The sequence below is a fragment of the Primulina tabacum genome, chromosome 13, assembly GCF_025594145.1.
Source record: "Primulina tabacum isolate GXHZ01 chromosome 13, ASM2559414v2, whole genome shotgun sequence".
Taxonomy (NCBI): domain Eukaryota; kingdom Viridiplantae; phylum Streptophyta; class Magnoliopsida; order Lamiales; family Gesneriaceae; genus Primulina; species Primulina tabacum.
In genome coordinates this window covers 37783510-37804325 of record NC_134562.1, presented here as the reverse complement: position 1 = coordinate 37804325, position 20816 = coordinate 37783510, and the positions used below count along the sequence as shown (strand labels likewise).

At 34.1% G+C, this 20816-nt stretch overlaps 3 protein-coding genes and 1 long non-coding RNA gene across 12 annotated transcripts; 2 read left to right on the top strand and 2 right to left on the bottom strand.

Moving 5' to 3' along the window:
* Nucleotides 1-101: 101 nt before the first annotated feature.
* LOC142521704 (uncharacterized) lies at nucleotides 102-2959 on the top strand. 5 transcript variants are annotated; one of them, XM_075624846.1, is made up of 9 exons: nucleotides 102-255; nucleotides 601-686; nucleotides 757-836; nucleotides 1022-1141; nucleotides 1268-1407; nucleotides 1507-1599; nucleotides 2166-2274; nucleotides 2358-2494; nucleotides 2815-2959. In XM_075624846.1, exons 2-9 carry the CDS (start codon nucleotides 644-646, stop codon nucleotides 2957-2959), a joined length of 867 nt encoding a protein of 288 aa, XP_075480961.1. In that variant the 5' UTR covers nucleotides 102-255; nucleotides 601-643. The 5 variants fall into 5 exon arrangements, with proteins under 5 accessions (XP_075480961.1, XP_075480962.1, XP_075480964.1 ...); XM_075624847.1 differs by having other exon boundaries at nucleotides 103-686; nucleotides 2819-2955; XM_075624849.1 differs by lacking the exon at nucleotides 601-686 and having other exon boundaries at nucleotides 104-255.
* On the bottom strand, nucleotides 2892-8968 carry LOC142521701 (glycine-rich domain-containing protein 1-like). 3 transcript variants are annotated; one of them, XM_075624840.1, is made up of 9 exons: nucleotides 8401-8966; nucleotides 7459-7576; nucleotides 7116-7367; nucleotides 6492-6941; nucleotides 5290-5828; nucleotides 4560-4755; nucleotides 4012-4179; nucleotides 3795-3929; nucleotides 2892-3202 (listed from the first exon to the last, which is right to left on the bottom strand). In XM_075624840.1, the coding sequence occupies exons 1-9, from the start codon at nucleotides 8556-8558 to the stop codon at nucleotides 3197-3199; spliced, it is 2022 nt and encodes a 673-aa protein (XP_075480955.1). In that variant the 5' UTR covers nucleotides 8559-8966; the 3' UTR covers nucleotides 2892-3196. The 3 variants fall into 3 exon arrangements, with proteins under 3 accessions (XP_075480955.1, XP_075480956.1, XP_075480954.1); XM_075624841.1 differs by lacking the exon at nucleotides 2892-3202 and having other exon boundaries at nucleotides 3598-3929; nucleotides 4560-4752; nucleotides 8401-8968; XM_075624839.1 differs by lacking the exon at nucleotides 2892-3202 and having other exon boundaries at nucleotides 3598-3929; nucleotides 8401-8965.
* Nucleotides 8969-10588: 1620 nt separating this feature from the next.
* On the bottom strand, nucleotides 10589-14672 carry LOC142521705 (uncharacterized). The gene is made up of 3 exons (XR_012814367.1): nucleotides 14347-14672; nucleotides 12461-12574; nucleotides 10589-10728 (listed from the first exon to the last, which is right to left on the bottom strand). It is a non-coding gene; the product is annotated as an uncharacterized LOC142521705 (long non-coding RNA).
* LOC142521702 (nodulation receptor kinase-like) lies at nucleotides 10727-14320 on the top strand. 3 transcript variants are annotated; one of them, XM_075624844.1, is made up of 7 exons: nucleotides 10727-10897; nucleotides 12049-12212; nucleotides 12321-12547; nucleotides 12654-12780; nucleotides 12856-13114; nucleotides 13449-13581; nucleotides 13741-14320. In XM_075624844.1, exons 2-7 carry the CDS (start codon nucleotides 12056-12058, stop codon nucleotides 14071-14073), a joined length of 1236 nt encoding a protein of 411 aa, XP_075480959.1. In that variant the 5' UTR covers nucleotides 10727-10897; nucleotides 12049-12055; the 3' UTR covers nucleotides 14074-14320. The 3 variants fall into 3 exon arrangements, with proteins under 3 accessions (XP_075480959.1, XP_075480958.1, XP_075480957.1); XM_075624843.1 differs by having other exon boundaries at nucleotides 12034-12212; XM_075624842.1 differs by lacking the exon at nucleotides 10727-10897 and having other exon boundaries at nucleotides 11617-12212.
* Nucleotides 14673-20816: the final 6144 nt, after the last annotated feature.

Here is a 20816-nt window from a genome sequence, read left to right as displayed (position 1 = left end):
TCACATCTCGATGATAGAATATATTTAAAATATATAATTTTAGAAGACATATAAAGAAAATGATACCACACTAGTAAAAAAATCCACACACAAAACGAAGGTTATAATTGTAAATGAGAATAAAAGTTTGTGAAAGCGTCAGCCACCAGCATTTCTGTGAAATAGACTTGACTATGTTCAAGTTTCACGATACTCCTCCGGCGACGACTTCTGTCTTCCTTCGTGTTTATTTAGACATTCACGTTTCATAAGTTTGTATGAATTTGTCGTTCCGAGCTTTACTTCACGGACTTTGAATGATTAATTGTATGCATGATTAGTTGTATTGCTTTGATTGAGTAGCTCCTTCTATCTCAATTGGTGGTTCACTTGAGTAGTGTTACAGTTAAATTGCAAAAAGTGTTCTAAGGAGATTACGTGGTCCTTTTGCTACGTTAGAATTGAAAGGTAGTTTGCCATTCGATGCTGTGTTTTCTGTGTTTGGATGATGCAATTTTAATCAGGGACAGTAGAGAATTTTTTAATGTATGTATTTATATGTTGATGGATGAAATGACATTTTCACAACCGTAAATAATGTGTTTTGTGGTTGTGAAAAAGTTGAAGAATGCTTTCATAGGGAAGGAATGAATCTAAGAGAAGGATGCATTGTTTTTTCTCTAGCGAGGTTATGTTACTAAGAGTAGGTAAATACGCATGCTTGGTGTTTTGGCTTGCGGAATTATGATCCAACATAATTAATTCTCTCTTTTGCAGGGTCTATTTTTACTGTTTTGCCGTTTTTCTATGGAAACGGATTGCAGAAACAAGCTTTTCCTGGCCCCATGGTTCGAGTTGTAAGTTCTCTCTCCACTTTCAAGTATGGATAAATAACTGGCTTGTTGGTCACGGCACTAAGTTTTCTTGTACATGAGCAATACATAACACTGCTGTTCGTGACTTTCCGATTTGATAAACTACAGTTTTATGTTTTGGTTTAAAGAATGTTGTTTGATACTTGATCCATGTATGTGAATTATAGGGTACACTGCCATTTAGGCTGCTAGCTGCTGAATATGATGCAGACATAACATATGGGGAGGAGATTATTGATCACAGGCTCCTCAAATGTGAGCGCCGGTTCAATGATATGTTCGCAAAAGTTAATTCCTCTCATTTTTTCCTGTAATTCACTGGTTCTGCCCTATGACAACAAGTTGGTCAGTTAATGGAAAGCTTTTTTATTTTCCCTTAATGTTTGGAACTTATCAAGTGTTGTGTTCATTAGAGATACTTGGAACTATTGATGTGGTTGAGAAAAAAAACAATCAACGTTGTTTTGAGAACATGCGCTGAAGAAAGAGGTAGGGTGGTACTCTATATAGGAACTTCAGATGCCATTAGAGCACTTCGTGCAGCCGAAACTGTGTAAGTACTTACCTTGGTTGTATTTAGTTCTCCGTATGGATTATGATGAGATTTGACGAGATATTAGGAGATGGTTCCATTAATGATATTTATGCACAGGCATCAGGAAATAAATGTATTCACAATTTTGATGACACATAATTCTCCGTTGATGTTTTCTACACACAATGATGCGGCTACCCTAAGAATGCGGTAACAAAATATGACATCTTTTTTAATCTCGATATTCACAAACTCTTTCATTTCTTGAATTGTCAATTCAACAAATTGTCGGCACAATTTCATTCTTGGTTGTTTATATCTGAGTGAGTTTGTGTTTGTTTGGACACCATTGTTAGGTGGATATATTTGGATATCTTTTCCAAAATTCTGTTGGAGAATTTCTGAAGCTTATCCTCTTCAGCTAATAGATGTGTCAAAATCCAGTCGTGTCGAAATTTTCTTTTTGGAATATAATGGGATCGAGATCAAACCTCATTCATGTATACTATCATTAGAAGGACAGCTCTTCGGATTTCTTGTTTCATTTTTTGTTCTCTGGATTACATTGGGCAGCCCAATTTATTTATGCTATGAGTTTTGAGAAGATTATATCTATATGTTTTCCAATCTTTTTGCATTTCCCCAACATAAAAGGTCAATCCTATAAATTTAATGAGCCTGATACTGGAATGTGCTGTATCTCTCCGTGCTAGATGTTTTGAAGACCGTTGATTCTTTGTCTAGGTGGATTTATATTTTGAGTTTGTTATATTCAGGTTCTTGGATGTTGCTGCAATTGATGGTTACATGAGTTACCCAAAGTCTATCTCCATTAGTGGTGGAATGGGTGCTGCATTGTTGACAAAACCAGAGCTAATTCATGATGCAAGCAGGCATTCTTGTATCTTTTTTGAGTAAATTAATGTCAATTCACAATTGACTTTGCATTTCATTATGTACGAATCCAGATTTTGACAACATTGAAAAGAAACCTAGATACACCTGTAACATGCAAGATCCGTTTGCTAAAATCATCCCAAGACACTACGGAACTAGCAAGGAGAATTGAGAAAACCGGTGTTTCTGCATTACCTCTCCATGGAAGGTATTTCATCCATCTCTTTTTTGTGAAAGATGGCGAGAAGCTCTGGCTTGGGTCCTCTTTATGTCAGCTTAAATTCTTTGTATATATTTTATATCTAAATCTGACAGTTATTATTTGATCTTGCATGATCATATCTCGTTAATTATCTTTATGTGAATAAGAAGTTATGTTGTTCTTTTTAGCTGGTATTCTTGTTACATTGAGATAAAATATTTGCCACAAAAATAAAAATGGTCATATGACAGTTTTTAAGCTAAATTTTGGTATTTGTGCTCATGCTAAATCTTTTTGGCTTACTGTAATTCTTGAATGAATCATAGGAAGGTTGCTGACAGGCCCAGAGTTCCTGCAAAGTCGAGTGAGATTGCTGATGTTGTAGCTGTGGTATCTATTCCAGTAATAGAAAATGGCGATGTGTTTGAGTATAAAGATATCCAGCGCATCAAAGTTGCAATAGGTAGATAACATAGATTTTTAGTGGGAAAAACGAAAGGTAACCTTTTGACACTATGCCATACCAATTATGATATCTCGCTACTCTATTACTTAAATGCGGAAAATTAAGTTGGTTTACTGATGTTTATATTAAATGTGACACGAGACGAAGAAAGAAACTCCTCCGATGATCACAATAAAGTAGTATGCATAATATCACCCCGGCCCGTCAGTGGGAGCCGACAAGCTAGAATCTTGACAATATACCTATCTAATAAAACAAGTAACGTGAGTGCAGTAATTTACAACAGAAGATGAAATAAATACATGACGAAGAACTATACTCTTGATCCCATACATTCGTTGATACAAATTACTCGGGTTGTTCCGATACAGAAATATCAACCTCACAACCGGTATCGCAGTTTATAAGTAATTTGGTTCCCAAAGTTAAAAACTAAACATAATCTTAGTATATGCAATTTTAGATACTGCTAATCATAAAAATAAAACGAAAGGATAGAAGTCATCTGGCTTGAAAAGGAAAGGGACGACACATGCAATAATGCAAACCCTTCACTGAAAAAAGATGAATTATAATTTATACATACAAATATTATCTTGTGAATTAAAGGCGAACACGGTTTTGATTAAGCCATTTGTTTGAAAAAAAAACATATATATAATGAGGCAAGATGATGACAATAATTTTTATTATGTTAATACATACACTACAGTTAAAAATGTTATCTGAAATTTAAAATATTCGACCCAATTAATATCGGACATTTGGGGAAAGGATGTTTCAATCATGTCCTATGGAAATCTGATCGGACCGTGGACGTATCAACCAAGAACCTCATCTCCTATCAACTTCTTCGTTTCGGAGTCGTTTCTCCTTCGCGGCCTTCCCACCCAATGTCGGACTGTGATACAGTCCTTCCTTCCCAAGTATCAAGGCGAGTATAAGGCACGGAAAAAGGAACCATTCTTCTTTGACCTGAAATACACAAAAAGGGTGTTATATGAACAAGGAGTGAAATGCTTTAATTGAACGAGTACATTTTTCAAGAAAATGTCACCTTGACAGTGCCAGATTTCAAGTCAAGTAGTGCCACTGCCCTGCCGTAGGGGTAGTCTGCAGAGAATTCTGCGGCCGTAACTAGGTGACGTTCAATTTCACGCTCACATTTATGTTTCTCGCAACATTTTGACTCGTAATCCAGCCTTCTGCCGGGGAAAAGCCGTACCTGAACGAAATCATTGGTCATCCACCATACTGATAGAAGCAAAGCAAAGACAACATGCTGCTATGTTTCACACACTGTGTTGTCAACCGAGCCCACCACAATTATTTCCATGCATATTTTTTCTAACATGGTATCTTTTACCCCTAAAATACATAAAGAATCGTCTTCCTCAGATATAAGTATGGGTCCTCCCCTGTGTCGAGAGATTTTACCAATAAAAGAAAGACTATCTAAGAAAAATAATGCCACAAATATGAACATTGCATACTTTTTTTCTAATAAAAAAATTAAAAGCTAAAAAACAAAATGATTTATTTTCGTTTTCAGTGTTTGGGTTTGGTGTCATGAGACTTGAAAGATAAAAATGGAAAAACACTTACTATATGAGGGCCAGACAGCTGCAAGATATGACCGTCGTCATTATTAGAACTTGGAAGCTGAAGGAACCACGGGGAATTCACCATAGACCACTTTGAATCCACAGATTCAGCCAGCGTACGTGTTTCTCCTGCTGCCGTGGTTCCAATTACCAGTCTTCTCTTGCATTCTTTTTTTTCCATAAACTTCATCGAACTTCTGTGATAAGATCCAATAACATAAGCTTGTGGAAAATCCAACATATTCACCAAACAGAAGAAAATTATTCTGCCATTTTTACTCGATCAAAGTTGCAGAACGATTATGCAAATGAACAGATGTAACTCCTATTGTTGTTCAATTTTCGACAGATTTTAATGAAGCCGTAAGTAAAAGTTTCTTTACGCCTCTATCACTTGACCTGGCAGGAGTTTTTCAAAATAGTTTGAAGAAACCTTACACATGGACAAACTCATACCTAAATGAATCCACAAAATACAAAACATGGATTATTGACCACAGAACAAACTCTAAGTTCGATCAAGAAAATATCTAAGCAACTAAAGTACAATTTTTTTGGATCCACCAAGGATGACAAGTGTAATTGGACATGCCTTCGAATCATAATGTATCATACTGAATAAAGGAATCATGATATCCAAAATTGCAAAACAAAATTTTACATGATCAAAATCTCTTTTGCATCTTAACTTCTACAGCTCTTAAATAACACAATTGGTTCTAAAAAAATACCTTATTTGTAGGTTCATGACCAAATTTCCAGCAGCATCAAACACACGTGTACGACTTTTAGCTAATTTAACAGTCATTAGCAGTGGAAACAAGCAGGAAGCTTTTGAGAAGGGCTGAGAATTAACAATATGAAGTACATGTGGCAGTGGGGTAGGTACTGTAACCGAGATTCCAACTCGTAAGCCGATTGGTTTGGATTCTGTGGTGTTTGGATTTGGCACTAAATCGAGCCATTTCTCCACTATAAGATTGGAATCTGGGGACAAGAAATCTTCCAGAGATACTGAAGCAACACCCAGAGATTTGGATGATTTAGGTCGGGGTAAACTGGGAGGAGAACAGGACATAAGTTCAAAGATCAGGTGCCCAGTAGGTTCACAATGGAAGGTAGCTACCTGTTTTAACCCAGATTCAGAAAAAATTTTAAGGCTTCTCTTTGCATTAAATATTGCATCGGGTTGTGTTTTACTAAAGGAAACCGAGAGAGTTTCCTTTTGTTCTTCTGGCAGATTTCTCACATTCACAAACTCCAACATGACCTGAAATATTACACAGCAAATCAGCAGGAAAGATGAGGAATCAAACAACACTTAAGACAGCTCTTATTTCTGAGACAAAGATACCTCAAACATACACCATTTTATTTAAAACGATAACTCTGATGCTTTGCTTCTAAGAAAGATACATAAACAACCTATTGCGCAGTGGATTGGGATGTTGTGGACAAATATTTGTACATGAAGGTAATGAAAGTGCCATTTCGGAACTCTTCAAAATATTTATGAGTTAATCTAATTTCTTTCAAGTGCGCCACTTTTCACAAGGTCAAAATTCTGAAATGCGATGGGACTCATGTTAGATAAAATTCAGAGAAACTCTAGGCTGAAATAAATTATATATTGGGTTGTAAATAGGGAAGAGGCTTGCTGAGGAAGTTAGTGGGTGTCGACCCACGAATCATTGTTTCATAGACCCAGGATAAAGACGCAATTGCAAAAAGCATTTATGAAATACAGGTGGAACTCAATATTAACTATATCGTTCATGATTCTAGAGTCTTCTTGTCACTGTCCGCTGAACACATCAATAATACCGAGATTCAACTTACCTCGATGTAAACTGACACCCCTGTATAAACACAAACACAGACAAATTTATGAAAAGCTTATGACTTAGGTCGGAAAAAGCTCTATATGAACTACCTCCAGATCTTTGATCTTTGGAATATCTATTTTCTGATTCTCACTGGCAGCAGCCACCTTCTTGGTCGTACTGATGGGGTAAGGCATAGTTCTCACAGGTGAAGGGGTGCTACCCCGGTACATTGCTCCTGCTCTCCAATACCTAGAACCATACATCTCCTCAAACGTTTTGGTGGTTGTCGAAAACCCGACATCCAGTTTCTCACCCTTGGTTCTGTCTGAATCAGTGTCGTCATGGTTTAAAACCTTGCCCATTATTTCTAAAAGATCTTTGCAATAAGATGCTGGATGTAGCTGGTGAGTGTGCCAGATGAGGTCAATGTCATAAGTTGGAACAGAGAAGCTCTTTATAGATCTCTCCGTGTTTCTCTTAATTAGGTGCAGAAATCCTTTGTACCTGGCCACCGCTCCCTCAAGATATCTACTGTCATTCATATGGGCCCTGGAAACCTACAACGCATAAAACAAGAAACATGTATGATCCTCCGGTCAGAAAATAAAAAGAGCTATCACTTCAATGCAAATGGAATCTGCATGTTGTCAAACAAAAATAGAAGTTTTGAACAGACTATGAAGTATTCTGATTATAAAAAGTGGATTAGCAATAAATATCAATATACTTACCTGGTAACAGAATGGACTTTGTCTCTGAACAGCCAAGATTAAGTCGTACTTTGTGCATTTATCATCTCCTCTTTTAGGGTAGGCATTTTCTTGAAGAGCACTGCTGAAATCCAAATCATAGGGCTCACCTGAGTACAACATTTTCCAAACCATCTCAGTATCGCTGCTTGATGGTACATCTAAAGTAGAAACAACGTTTTCATTGTCGAGAATTCTCCCATAGAACTCCTCACAGTCAGATTTATACCTAACCTGGAAAGATACAGTGGTAGTTGACATTTTAGTGCAGCACAACTATCATAGAGTAATGACCTTTATGGAAAGTGCACAGTGAGGATCATACTGGATTGAGTCTGTGACAATGCCAAATCCATTCACAATCGAAAGGGACAACCAATGGCCCTTCGAAAAATGGGGATTCCGAATGTTTTGCAAGTAAGGGAAGCCAACATGCATTGTACCTGAAAATTGGAGTTCAAAACTCAATGAATTCATACAAGTGTCCAAATCAAATCATCCCGAATCAAGATGTGATACTAAAGTCCGCGCCAAAAGGCATGGTATTGCTAATGACAATTAGGCTAAGGAAAAATTTATGAGATCAAGCTGTCTTTAAAACTTTTACTAAAAGAAACAGTGAGGTGTATGTATTACAACCTTGGAAAAATAAAATTGCAGAAAATAACATCTCTTCGATCATCCAGAAACACAGGATCAAAATTATAATTTTGTTTACTCCGTTAAAATTCAACAATAACAGGAAAAACAACCGTGCTAACAATATCGTTCATCCGTATCAAAACAGATCATTTCTAGCCACTGCCTAGACTACATATATGAGACTCTAAGTTAAGCATCACGAATACATTTAAAAAAATTATAAAGAGAATCATGAAAAAATCTCCAAGATTAATGGTGCAGTTCTACTTTACCGATAATGCCAAAATTATCCTTCTGCTAATAAAATACAGCAAATCAACAAAGCTCAGATGTAAGCATAAGGAGTACCGTACAAATAATTCTGTTTAAGAATCATAACCACATCCACATGCATCACACCTAATTGCATACTTACAAAGAGGCTGCCGCAATCAAAATATTCGACTTTTATTTCCAATATTTCCAGTGTAGTAAATTTAATTCCCAAAATACACAGTATTTGCCACATCAACCAAAATATTGCATCCTTGACATTGCTTAGTATCACTAGTTAATAACAAACTCCATCAAACATATCAGGCTGATCAATCCTAAAAAATCAACAAGTTTCAAACCAGGTTCTTGCCTGTAAATTGCCCTCTCTAGTCCTGGACTTTCATAGAGCCAACGGTTCCTATCAACGGTGGCAAGAAACTTTAGGTGTCTTTTTGCCGCAGGGACAAGTTGCAAACTTATTGCAGTGCTCTGCGCTGCTTTCCACTCCAATTCCTGCTCCACCTCCATTCTTGAAGTTTCGTCTACTACACAATCAGTTCCCAGCAAAGCCAGATTTTCCAAGTCCAATAACACCAATTGATATAACTTTGATGGATTTAACAAATTAGCAATCTAAAAGCTGGAAAGAAATTAGAAAAATAGCCGCTAACAGCGGACAACTACAACATACGATCCAAATGAAATATCCCGAAAATATAGGCGTAGAACTCAAAATTCACTATAACTTTACTTACACAGAAACTGAAACAGTACACGATCAAGAAATTGAACATGCAATAACAAAGTCAATCGCAAATATCTAGGAAGATCCAACGTAATTGCTTGATCTTAAATATCCGATGGTACGTAATTTCGTGGAATAGATTTGAGTTGATTTTGTCTTACGAACGATCCAAGTTATTGGTCAATGAATACAAGAAACAGGTGGGCTGAACTAAAATTACACACGCGGCAACGAGGCATTTGTTGTGTTGGGAAATTTGTCTAACTAAATAAATAAATAGATGCTTATTTTTAATGAGAAGAAATTTAAATAATTTATAAAGGAAAAAATTTGAGTGTTTTTTTTAAATATATATAATCGAAAAATTTTCGTTTTCCAAAATATATCCAAAAAATCTATTAACCATCTACAATAATCAGATTCAAATTGGTAATAACTATTTTTTTGTGTATTTAGTTTTTCCCAATTTTCAATTTAAACTATTAGTAATAAAAATTCAATCAACAATAATAAAGTATAGTGAGAATTAATTAATAATACTATAATAGTAATATTGATTATGATTAATTAATTAATAATAATAATAATAGTAATAATAATAATAATAGAAGATAATGATTAAATTAATAATAATATTGTTAATAATAATGACGATATTAACAAAATTAATAATATTATTATAGAATTATTAAGAATAATAATTATATAGGATACAACATTTCGACGTTACGTATTATTATTAATTTGATTCTTATTATTAAGTATTTATATTATCATGAATAATATTTATTTGATTCTCCCATTTATTATTATTATTATTATTTATTTTTATTATTAGTATTATTTCTTGAAAAATATAAGTGAGAGACAAGTGGTGGAATCACTGTTTACAATAGTGAATCGACTCTGTAGAAACAGGTTTATTTTTTGTCATATTTGAAAAATGAAATTTATTTGATATATTTATTTTTTAGAAAAAACACCGTAATTGATAAATTAGACAGGGACGTAAATTAAAAAATTAAGCGGATAAAAACGTACTTCAGAACGATAAAAAGCTAAACCAAACACATCTTGCTCAAAATAATGGTAAGAATATATATGGAAGGGTCCATTTTCATTTATATTCGAATATGGCATTGTACAAGTTCAGATGCTTTGGCTTTTCACAGATACGCATGAAACAGAAGCAAATATTCGAAGATGACTCAAAACAAAGCCAAACAAAAAATTCTAGTGATAGATTGGTAATAATTATTTCAGATACAAAGATTTGTAGTAGCTATTCACGAATTATAACCATAAGCTTATCATAGGTAAAATGAATTCACAGCTGCATTCTTCATTAGGACATGATTCTTCTTTTTTTCTTTTTTCACTCGAGCTTAAAGAATTTTGACGAAAGATAGAGATGCCTTAGCATATAGGAATATCCTTTTAAAAAGAATTACGCGTTGAAACAAAGACACCCTCTGGAAGACTGGACCCGTCCTCGGACAAACCACGTAATAAAAAAAATCTCACACAGATTTATTTTTTATCAAACAAATTTAACAAATCACTTTCGAAGCTCAAATTTTAAAATCCCTTGTCCCCTTTCCTGGATACAGGGTTAACGTTAACGGACAAAAGGTCCTCGTAATCAAACAAAAAACAAATCGTAATTTGTAAATGGTAGCTCCGCCCCATCATACTTTAATACTACTACAAAATTTCTTACCATTAAACAAATAGCAACTACGCCACTAACACAAACAAATGATATGTTACTAATTCTTGAGTACTAGTTAAAAGTATTGGTTATTAAATTGATTTCGGATTTATTTAATATATCTATCCCACCTCATTGCGATGTTTCAGTAATACCAACCTCCATAGTCAAACTGATAATTGAATCGGAGTTTCATGAAATCCGTAAAAGTTTTTTGATTCCTTTTTGTCTCCAAAAATTTCCTGATAAAACCAAAGAAGAAAAACCATTAATCACTCCCCTATACGATAGTATAAGATCGTATCTTTCCTGTTGCCATGATGAAGTGACTTTTGATGATCATACCATGAAGGAAAAATTTAATATCAATCGATGATTTGCTGTCTATTCAATCAACTTTTACACACGAAGGTATGTTTTCTTCAGGCTTCTATATGCTAGAATTTACATGTCTTTAAATTTTTATGTTGGGAAACGAAAGAGAAGTGGCAAGTTTTAGACAATTACTAGATCAAGAAACACCATCCACCATCCTATAAAGTTTTCAGGTTTTTGGAAGGGGTAGCAAGGTGTTTGTTCTATAATAGACAAATGAGTTGCTTCTTTAGTCAGTGGGAGTAAATTAAGTCATTGTCTGTAACACAACCAGTCACGATATTAGTTGGTTATTGGAGTGTTTAGGGGTTTAACCAGTATAGCCACTGATGGAAGTGGCTAAATTCATCTATAACAACGACATATTGTAGGTTGTATTATGGTCTAGAACTTCTTAAGAAACAATTGTTGACTGTAGTTCAAAGGTCTATAGCATATGTTATTATTCATGGTCCTCACTTATCAGGGATGGATAGCTCAACTTCAGCTTAAAAACTAGATCCATAATGCAACAACAGGAGTAACTTACAACTTTGCATCACACGATCTATCAGTTAACATATATACAACTGTTAGAAATCATTTCTTCCACAAAACTCGAGCTCATGAAAGGTATCCCCGTGATAGTTTAACACTTAACACTCCCCCTCCTGCATAAGCCAAAGACGGATAATATATGCTTCTAATTTATGTCCAAACTCCAAAGTGCATGTGCATGTTGGCTAGGTATTTGGCAATAATGGCGCCTACAAGTAAGCATAGGAGACCAACTTTACATTACTTTTCAACTTTTCAAGCTCATGAGATATGGCCCAATAACAATTATGTACCTTCACGACAAGCTATTTTAGAACATAGAGATGAACATTCGCTGGTATGTTTGATATTATTAGGCTAAGTTTTCTAATCAAACATCAGTCACTTTCTTATTGATCTAGATATATCAGACATAGATCGACACAATATTTGTCTCAGTAAAAGCCAGCCTTCTAGATATTTCAGCCAATATTTCTCTCAGCAAAAGCCGGTCTTCCAACTTAGATAATTCAAATTTAAGAGCAGAGTAAAGATTTTATGACTTTGCCAAGTGCAAATTACGTTGATAAATAATAAAATGCATGACAGAAATTTTGGTCATATCTCTAACGGTTTTTTTTTATGTTTCTTTTAAGCACACGTATGAGCAGTGCTGGTATGTCCTCTCATCCATCTCAAGGGATTGTGATAGGCACAATTGCTGGTGTATTCATTTTGGTTACCATAGCTATGGGAATGTGTTTCTTCTGTCGGTATAGGAACAAGAAGAGGGGTCTGCAAAAGTTCAATGTTCAAGGGCAGGTCATGTCAAAGAGTAAGCACACACATAACTTATGTAAATATATCAAAATGAATATATGTATCTGAGCAAGGATAGTCTATATATACCTTCAAATGAGCAACAGCATTATTTCAAATGCAGATGCTGTGTATTCAATACCAAGCACAGAAAATATTGTACCAAAGCCCATTTCCATACAAAGTTTCACATTGAAGGACATAGAAATTGCAACAGAAAATTACAAAACATTAATAGGTGAAGGTGGGTTTGGATCAGTTTACCGTGGTACTTTACCAGATGGTGAAGAAGTTGCTGTGAAGGTCCGCTCAGCAACTTCAACTCAAGGAACTCGTGAATTTAACAATGAGGTAGGTCTCTACGCTGCATCAAAACCACTAACCCAACAAGGATATTTTTATTTAATATTTACACAAGCAGATAAAGAAACCTATCTGAAAATAACGAATTCCACAGATGAATTTTCTTTCAGCAATAAGGCATGAAAATTTGGTCCCACTTCTTGGCTATTGTTGTGAGAAGGACCAACAAATTCTTGTCTATCCATTCATGTCTAATGGCTCTCTACAGGATCGCCTCTATGGTATTTGACTTAACCTTTTCAAACTAGGTTCTGTTAAAAATTAGCATTCATTTCTTGCAACTCACTAATTCACAGGAGCAGCAGCAAAGCGTAAGACTCTAGATTGGCCAACAAGACTTTCCATTGCTTTGGGTGCTGCCAGGGGTTTAACATATCTTCACACATTCTCTGAGAGGAGTGTCATACACAGAGATGTTAAATCAAGTAACATACTTCTTGATCATAGCATGTGTGCCAAGGTTGCAGACTTTGGCTTCTCAAAATATGCACCACAAGAAGGGGATAGTGGCACTTCCCTTGAAGTAAAGGGAACCGCGGGATATTTGGACCCAGAGTAAGTACGAGATTCATAACATTTCATGATAGAAAGAGGGAAGAATCTTCATTGAAAATTTTATTTAGAAACATGGTAGCGCTAATGGGATAATGGTCCATCCTAATATGAATTGATTCCGAATAAAGTCCTGTTCCTTTAATCCAGTTCCATGCCAACAAACATAGACCTCACTGTTGCATTTTTGCAATTGAAATTCTTTTCCAACAAACATCATCGATTTTGAATGCATTGACATAAACACTTTAGGAAAATATATGATGAACATCTTTGACGAAAAATGGATTGTTATGAACATGATGGAAGTCAATATCTGACAAAATGTTCCATACAGGTATTACTCAACACAGCTTCTATCTGCAAAAAGTGATGTCTTTAGCTTCGGGGTCGTACTACTGGAAATTATAAGTGGTAGGGAACCTCTCAACATAAACAGGCCACAGAATGAGTGGAGCCTAGTTGAATGGGTAAGATTTAATTTATTCGAATGCCACAATGTGGTAGATTTTCTAATTTTCCCTTACAATGTACTTGGTTCTTTATTAAGATTCTGGACAATTATAGGTCATTCCGGTTTCCAAAGTCTCTACATATAATTAATATTCATGGAACTTTTTGACACCCAGGCAAAACCTCATATAAGGAACTCAAGAGTCGAAGAAATTGTGGACCCCGGAATAAAGGGAAGTTACCATGCTGAAGCCATGTGGAGAGTAGTGGAGGTCGCTTTGGCATGTATTGAACCTTACTCGACTTATCGTCCATGCATGGCTGACATTGTTCGTGAACTTGAGGATGCTTTCATTATAGAAAATAACGCATCTGAATACATGAAATCCTTAGAGAGCTGGGGATCTAATCGGTACTCTCTAGAGAGGCCTATCGTTATGCCTTCCACTACGATTACAACAGAAGTATCACCTATGCTTATGCAACCACCACCTCCACAGCCAAGATAGTAATAAGGACAGATGAGGTCATCAATCATTCACTACAAAACATGTTGTTGCAGATTATACTAGGGAAAACATAATAACATTTTAACTCTTTTGTACTGTTTTACTCTTGATAGTATTTGTGTAAATACTAAGAAGGATTGGATTCACATAAGTTACAATGAAAACTAAATTACTGGTAATTTTGGAACCGATGACTCTAAAATTAATGATTCAAGAAAAAATTAATAAATACATACCGAAAAGAGGGATCCGAGATGAAAACGAAGTACATACCGAACTGCACGAGGAAATCAAAGAGTCGACGGCCGTTGAGAGATATATTGGAAATGAATTCGCGGTTCTCCCAGTCGGCTTGCACTGCTATCCCCAAGCTCACCGCGTTCGTTATACCACCGGCTCGAGCCATTTCACCGGAATTCAATTCATACGGCTCGGTTCCAACTTCCAGCTATATTTTGGTTTCCTCTGTATCTTCTTCTTTTTCAACCCAAACCTAAAAACGTGTCGCTGATACTATTTTTTATTGCATAACTTACACGATTTTAGAGGAGTTCAATCTTTTTTTTTTATTGCATAACTTACACGATTTTAGAGGAGTTTAATTAAACACCAAGATCTCTTTCACTTCGTGCTTTTGTTATAATATAAAATTATAAGTTGTGGCTTTAAAAATTTTAAGATTATAGTAATATCTATGTTTTTACATATTTATGAAATTATGAATATGATGTGTACAAGTACATGTAAATAATCTATTCTATTTTATTAAGAGTGAGGATATGATAGTAACCACCTAGAGCACAACAACTTTTTCTTCCAACTTTACCCTTATATGATATTAATATTACACAGTCCCTCCATAATTTTTCAAATTTCACTTTAGTTCATCGATAATGATAAAAAAAATTGTACACACGCATCACGTGTGCAGAGTACTAGTATTAATAAAGATTGAAATCAACATATCAATTTTTTAACTAAATTAACTTCTATTGCAATTAAACTTATAATAAAATATTATAAAAATAATTAAACTCTTAATAAATTTATAAAATACATACATGTATCATATAATTAAACTCTTCATATCATCGTTAGAGATTGATTGGCAAAATAATTATAATATAGTAAAATATTACAAGTAATATATAATTATGGATACAAATATTTCTATTTCTCGATATTCATCTCGGATACTTGTGTTTTTAAGTTTTTGTCCACTCCCTTTAATTTATTTGAAAATATATATGTGCATATGTAATTTTCACTCGTATCGTGTCAATATTTAAAAATGAGTGAGTCTCTTGTGATATACTCTTCATTGTTGAAACGAAAGTTCCCAAAACATTTAATAAAAGTTGAAATTTTCCTTGTTAGAAAAATTATAATATGAACGTTGATATTATAAAACAACTATTTATTAAATTATGTTCAAGTAAAAAAAAAAAGTTTAATAATTTTGGATCGAAATTGGAGATTGACTCTCTTTGAAAGTATTTTTAAATCAAAGAAGTTGTAGTTTTGATGTTGGATTCCAAACTATTCTCCTAGTTTTTTTAGTGTTCGACAAAACAAAAATGATTAATTAGTATTTTATAGATTGAATTGTGACTCTCCATAAAAATATTTCAGTCTAGACCTTATATAAATCAAAATAATCTCTTGTGAAAGTTACAAAATATAATAATTAAAAATGTCTTTTGACGTCCTTCTTTTGTTAATCCTTTTACCTTTTAAATTTTTAACATACTAGCGAATCGTGATACATACAATACATGTGTTTTGTAAAGAAATGAAGAATGAAGTAATTTTTTATTTAAAATAAGAGTAATAAATTTTTAAAATTAAGTTGATAGGAGATCAATAAAATATTAAAAAAATTATATTTAGTAAAATCATATATTTATTTTGATAAGATAGAAGGTGTTTTTAGAAAATCTAAAATTATATCATAATTCCATATAAACAATATAGGTGTTCTTATATTATATATAATAATTAATATAAATAAGGAATTTGGAAATCTTATTTCTATTGCCCTTATTGAATGAGTTCAAAAGAGGATGGGCGGGCGATCTATTTCATTGGATGGTGGACAATGGCATAGCGATAGAGTTCGAATGATTTGTTGGAATATTTGGAATGCAAGAAATCTTCATGTGTTCTAAAAACAATCTTGTACTGACTTGCCAGAGCAAAACGAATGGGTGACATATATCGTTTATGTTCCCCACCAACACTTAATATTGGGTTACAACCGGTTGACACTCGACGTTGGCAACCCACCACCTAGGGAAGTTATCAAAGTGAATGTTGATGTATTTGTTATTCTTAATTTGGATTAGTTTGGAGTGGGAATTGTGGGAAGGGATAGTTGTGGAGCAGTGCTATTTGCTGAAGGACGGACTCTTCGACGCAACTTTACTCCTCATCTGGCTGAGTTAATTGCCATTAAGTCCGGTTTTTTGAGTGCCATATATAGGAATGGGCTGGACGAAGATTATTATTGAATCAGATGTCTTTTTAACGGTCCAAACAATCGACTTATTCCATCGTTGTTCGTTGGAAGCTCCTCTGATATATTACATCGGGAGTCTGAAGTCGAATCTGGAGAATACTTCGATCAAGCACTGTTATCGTAGTTCTAATCATATGGCTCACCAATTGATCGAAGAAGTATTATTTCTCGAAGGGTGACAGCAATGATCCAGCCCCCCACCACACCACACTGGGTGGATGAGTGGATCGTTTAATCGAAATGTTTTATTTTAAAAAAAAATAAAGGAATTTGGAATTTTGGTGTGCTATGTATACAGTATAGGCCAACAGAAACAGGTCAAAAGATTCTCGAATTACAGCTAAGACTTGAAAGACGTTAAAGGTTGATACAACAGGAAAATACATCACTTACACAACGGATATGTTCGTGAGTAAGTGTTAATCTGAAAGCTACAAAGATATCATGAATTCTTTTTTTTTTTTTTTATGTAATGCAATTTGAGGGTCCATTTAAAAAAATATACGTCGACCGCCTTATAAATTAGTAAAAAAAAAGGTTTACAATTAAATGCGAACGAGACAGTGGCCCAGTTTGCAGTTAGGTCTCTCTCCCGTGTTGCTTTTGTATTAATTCCCTCAGTAATTTGTGATTCAGTCTGTGGCCAACAGTCGGTGTACTCGGATTGGACCGAATGGTGCTAGGGAGAGGTGCTACATATTTAAACTGTTTTTTCACCAAAAAAATTAGCCTTTAATATATAATCGGGTTTTTATAACCTGTATACTTAATTTGAAACTTACATTCTTTTCTGGTTTGATACAATTTTTTTGGTTTATTTGAATACATGGTGGTGATCTATTCTTTCGAATTCATCCCGTCTTTCTCTTTGGCAATCCATCTCAACGATTTTTAAGAATAAATATAAATTGGAAAACAGGGGAACGAGAGATGAGTGAGAGGGGGGAAGACAGTACTATAGTGCAGAGAATTTTGGCTTTTTATCAGCGCAATTAATTCGTAGGGTGACAGCAATGTTCCAGCCCCACACTACACCACACTGCACTACCTATTTGTTGTACAACACGGGTCAACTTGTCCAAAACACTTTTAATTCACGACGGATAACCGTGTCCATGCATAAAATGTAGATGTATGGAGGGATTATCACCATACGGTTTTGCTGTTTTTTTTTAAAAAAAAAAAACACAAAAGAATTTTTAAATGTGATAAGTTAATCTTTAAAAAATATCAAGATTTTAAAGATAAGATTAGATTTACTGTTTTGAGAGATTTCGGTTGGTCTGAGATTTTTTGATAAATGATCATGTAGAATGTAAAATACTAAAATATATATCCATATTGATTTGGAGATATAGTCTTTTAAATATAAAATATAACTCAAATCATACAACAATAAAATCGGATAAAATGATAATCAAGAATACAAAACAAGTTAATAAATTCTATATGATCGGACAGAACATAACACTCACAAAAAATGATATTTACACTATGCTGTCATTTTGTTACGTTCAAATTTGAAACAAAATATTTGTATTAAAAACAAAATTATTCTAACAAATACAAGAATAATATTTAAAAAGAAGGTTTTAAATATATACTATTCTATATCATATGCTGCTTCCTATTCAAAATTCTAAGGGTGTGTGTTTGAGTTTTATAAATCGAAATCTCATTGAATAAAGACATAATAGATAATTTCTTATTACCAACGCTTTCATGCAATTTTGTTGTGCGAGATTTGTTTAGTATGACATATACGAGTGAAGTTTGTGGATTACTACATTAACTTCAAGTTTACTCAATTTCCATTCAAGAACAACGTGGCGGGTTTTAATATTGATATTAAAAAAAATAGATAACTGCAATCTTTATGATATTTAATTTAAATTCCAAAAATCAGTTTTATATATATATATATATATATATATATAATTGACTGACGTGATTACAGCTCCTTTCAAAGAGTCAATGTAGAATATTTCACATAAATTCGCAAAACGACCACAAAAACTTATTTATAATTTTAGTGTGTTGCGTGTTGAATTCACTTACTCGCAGTTTAATTAATTAATTATTTTAAAATAACAGTTGTAAACTTGAATATCAAAATGAATCAAACTAACTTATCGAATTATTAAAATTTTGATTGAACCTTTGACGTTCCATCCGCATTCGAAATTAAAAGCGAACTTATACTTTGAGCGAGAGTTCAAGTATATACAAATATATTTATTTTCTTCGAATTTTACACGAGTAAAATCGGATATATACAAATTAATTAAATAAGATCTCGAAAGCATCGAATTCTCGAATCTATTGAGAAAAGTACCTCCAGCCTCTATTCCCCCAATCAGCTGTAGTCGTATAAAATGAGAGAACATTATTGTGGTACCAAATTTATTTTTCTGGCCGGCCACCATCATTCATTCTCACGCTTCAGAAATATATATGTGCTACTAATTTATTTTCTATTTTAATTCATGTGGAAATTAGTATTGCAACAACCTCCTAAAAGGGCAATTATAAATAAAATAAATATTTCAATTTTATTTTCGTAATATTTAATATATATATAGTTATCATATTATTTTTAACATAAATTTGAGGATTTATAATCACAAAAACCCTAATAAAACAATATCGCATATTTTTTTGTGAATCATATATTTAACTTGATCTAATGAATAAAAAAATATGGGCATCACTGTTGCCATTACTGTATCTTGCATTCCAACACTATAATAACATTACACTTTTTGTCTACTTTCCTTACGAAACCACGGTCTCTCTTTCATACAAAGAAACCGACGTATGGGCCGTGATATCAGCCACCGGCGGTCATACTTCTCCGGCTGTATGTCACCGTCTTGCGTTCCGGTGCACGAAGAGTACACCCGCATTCAAATTGGCCACTCCGAGAAGGTCCATCGCAGCCGGAGACTGCGAAAGCTCCTCCGAGACATAGTGAACGACAGCAAGATCAGCATATACGGCCTGCCGAAGCCTCCGACGTTCCAGTACGATGCTGTTAGCTACTCGCAGAACTTCGACGACGGAGGCGATGAATATGGCCACTATGTACAAATGATTCACGGTTTAAGACGCCGGCAAGTCATGATTGCGCACATAAGTACCAACCATCTTTAATTCAGTTCCGCAAATTTTCATGCTTTCCTCTAATTGCCAATATTTTGGTTCAGAAACATGTTTCTGCACGTACTTTCTTGAACATTGCCTGTGATATGCGTTTATGGTGGGATATAAAATCCAAAGTTCAGTTGATTCGGAATGAACATTTTCGACGAAGTAAATTAATTTTTCGTTCGATCGTATTATTTGTTCCTTGCGTCTAAATAACCAAACACTTTTATCATTGAAATTAGGTATTCAATTTAGAGTATACTCAACTTATCTACAATTCCATTCGTAATTATATATGCATAAACTTTTTCTCATAGATATATAAAACATGATGCCATTACATTTTTTTTTTCCATTCTCTAAAAGCTATGACCTAAATCACTGATTTCAGAATTAGCATTCCACGGTACTTTAAAATTCGACGACTAAGAAAATCTTTTTGGATGAATAATCCTTGAAACTATTATTTTTTTCTCTCTTTCCGATGACGAATTCTTTGAAATTAAACAATTAAATAAAATTATAGGGAAAAATACAACAAATTCGATGTCATTGATAGGACATGCTAAGTCCAGCTAAGTAGTGGGGAGAGGCGTGCTCGTCACCACATAGCGTAAACATTTATCCATATATATATGTATATATATTTGGAAAGGAGAATTTTACAAGGATCTCAAATTCCATATATTTGGCGTATTGGGATATTTAGTGCCACTTGGTGAAGAGGAATGTGGTTTGTTTTATTTATTATTATTATTTTCAGTTGGGTTAATGCAGGCCCGCACGGCCAACATCTTTTTTCACGTCCTTTTCAAAATAAAATTATGTGTTTCGCAGGAGAAAAATATTTAACTATATAGAACTACTGGATGAACCCGTGATTTTCAAAAATTCATATATAATCTGGAACCAACGCGTTTGACTAGATTCCAATCACGAGCACGACCATGTTGCATGGCAAGAACTACATCAAGAACAAGCATGTTTTTTAGAATTTTACCCCCTATTCACGTGCCTTGGCCGTGTGAAATGTTTCATTCATCCTAGTTTGCTACCCAGTGTGTACGAGTCCCTGATT

Excerpts from the sequence above, each read along its gene's own strand:
- LOC142521701 (XM_075624840.1), bottom strand. The coding sequence starts at position 8,558 with ATGGAGGTGGAGCAGGAATTGGAGTGGAAAGCAGCGCAGAGCACTGCA. Across the intron at positions 7,368-7,458 it reads ATTGTCACAGACTCAATCCA|GTTAGGTATAAATCTGACTG; the intron begins GTATGATCCTCA and ends GTATCTTTCCAG. Across the intron at positions 4,180-4,559 it reads AGCTGTCTGGCCCTCATATA|GTACGGCTTTTCCCCGGCAG; the intron begins GTAAGTGTTTTT and ends GATTTCGTTCAG.
- LOC142521702 (XM_075624842.1), top strand. The coding sequence starts at position 12,020 with ATGTTTCTTTTAAGCACACGTATGAGCAGTGCTGGTATGTCCTCTCAT. Across the intron at positions 12,548-12,653 it reads CTCGTGAATTTAACAATGAG|ATGAATTTTCTTTCAGCAAT; the intron begins GTAGGTCTCTAC and ends CGAATTCCACAG. Across the intron at positions 12,781-12,855 it reads TCTACAGGATCGCCTCTATG|GAGCAGCAGCAAAGCGTAAG; the intron begins GTATTTGACTTA and ends ACTAATTCACAG.
- LOC142521704 (XM_075624846.1), top strand. The coding sequence starts at position 644 with ATGCATTGTTTTTTCTCTAGCGAGGTTATGTTACTAAGAGTAG. Across the intron at positions 1,408-1,506 it reads CTTCGTGCAGCCGAAACTGT|GCATCAGGAAATAAATGTAT; the intron begins GTAAGTACTTAC and ends ATTTATGCACAG. Across the intron at positions 2,495-2,814 it reads GCATTACCTCTCCATGGAAG|GAAGGTTGCTGACAGGCCCA; the intron begins GTATTTCATCCA and ends AATGAATCATAG.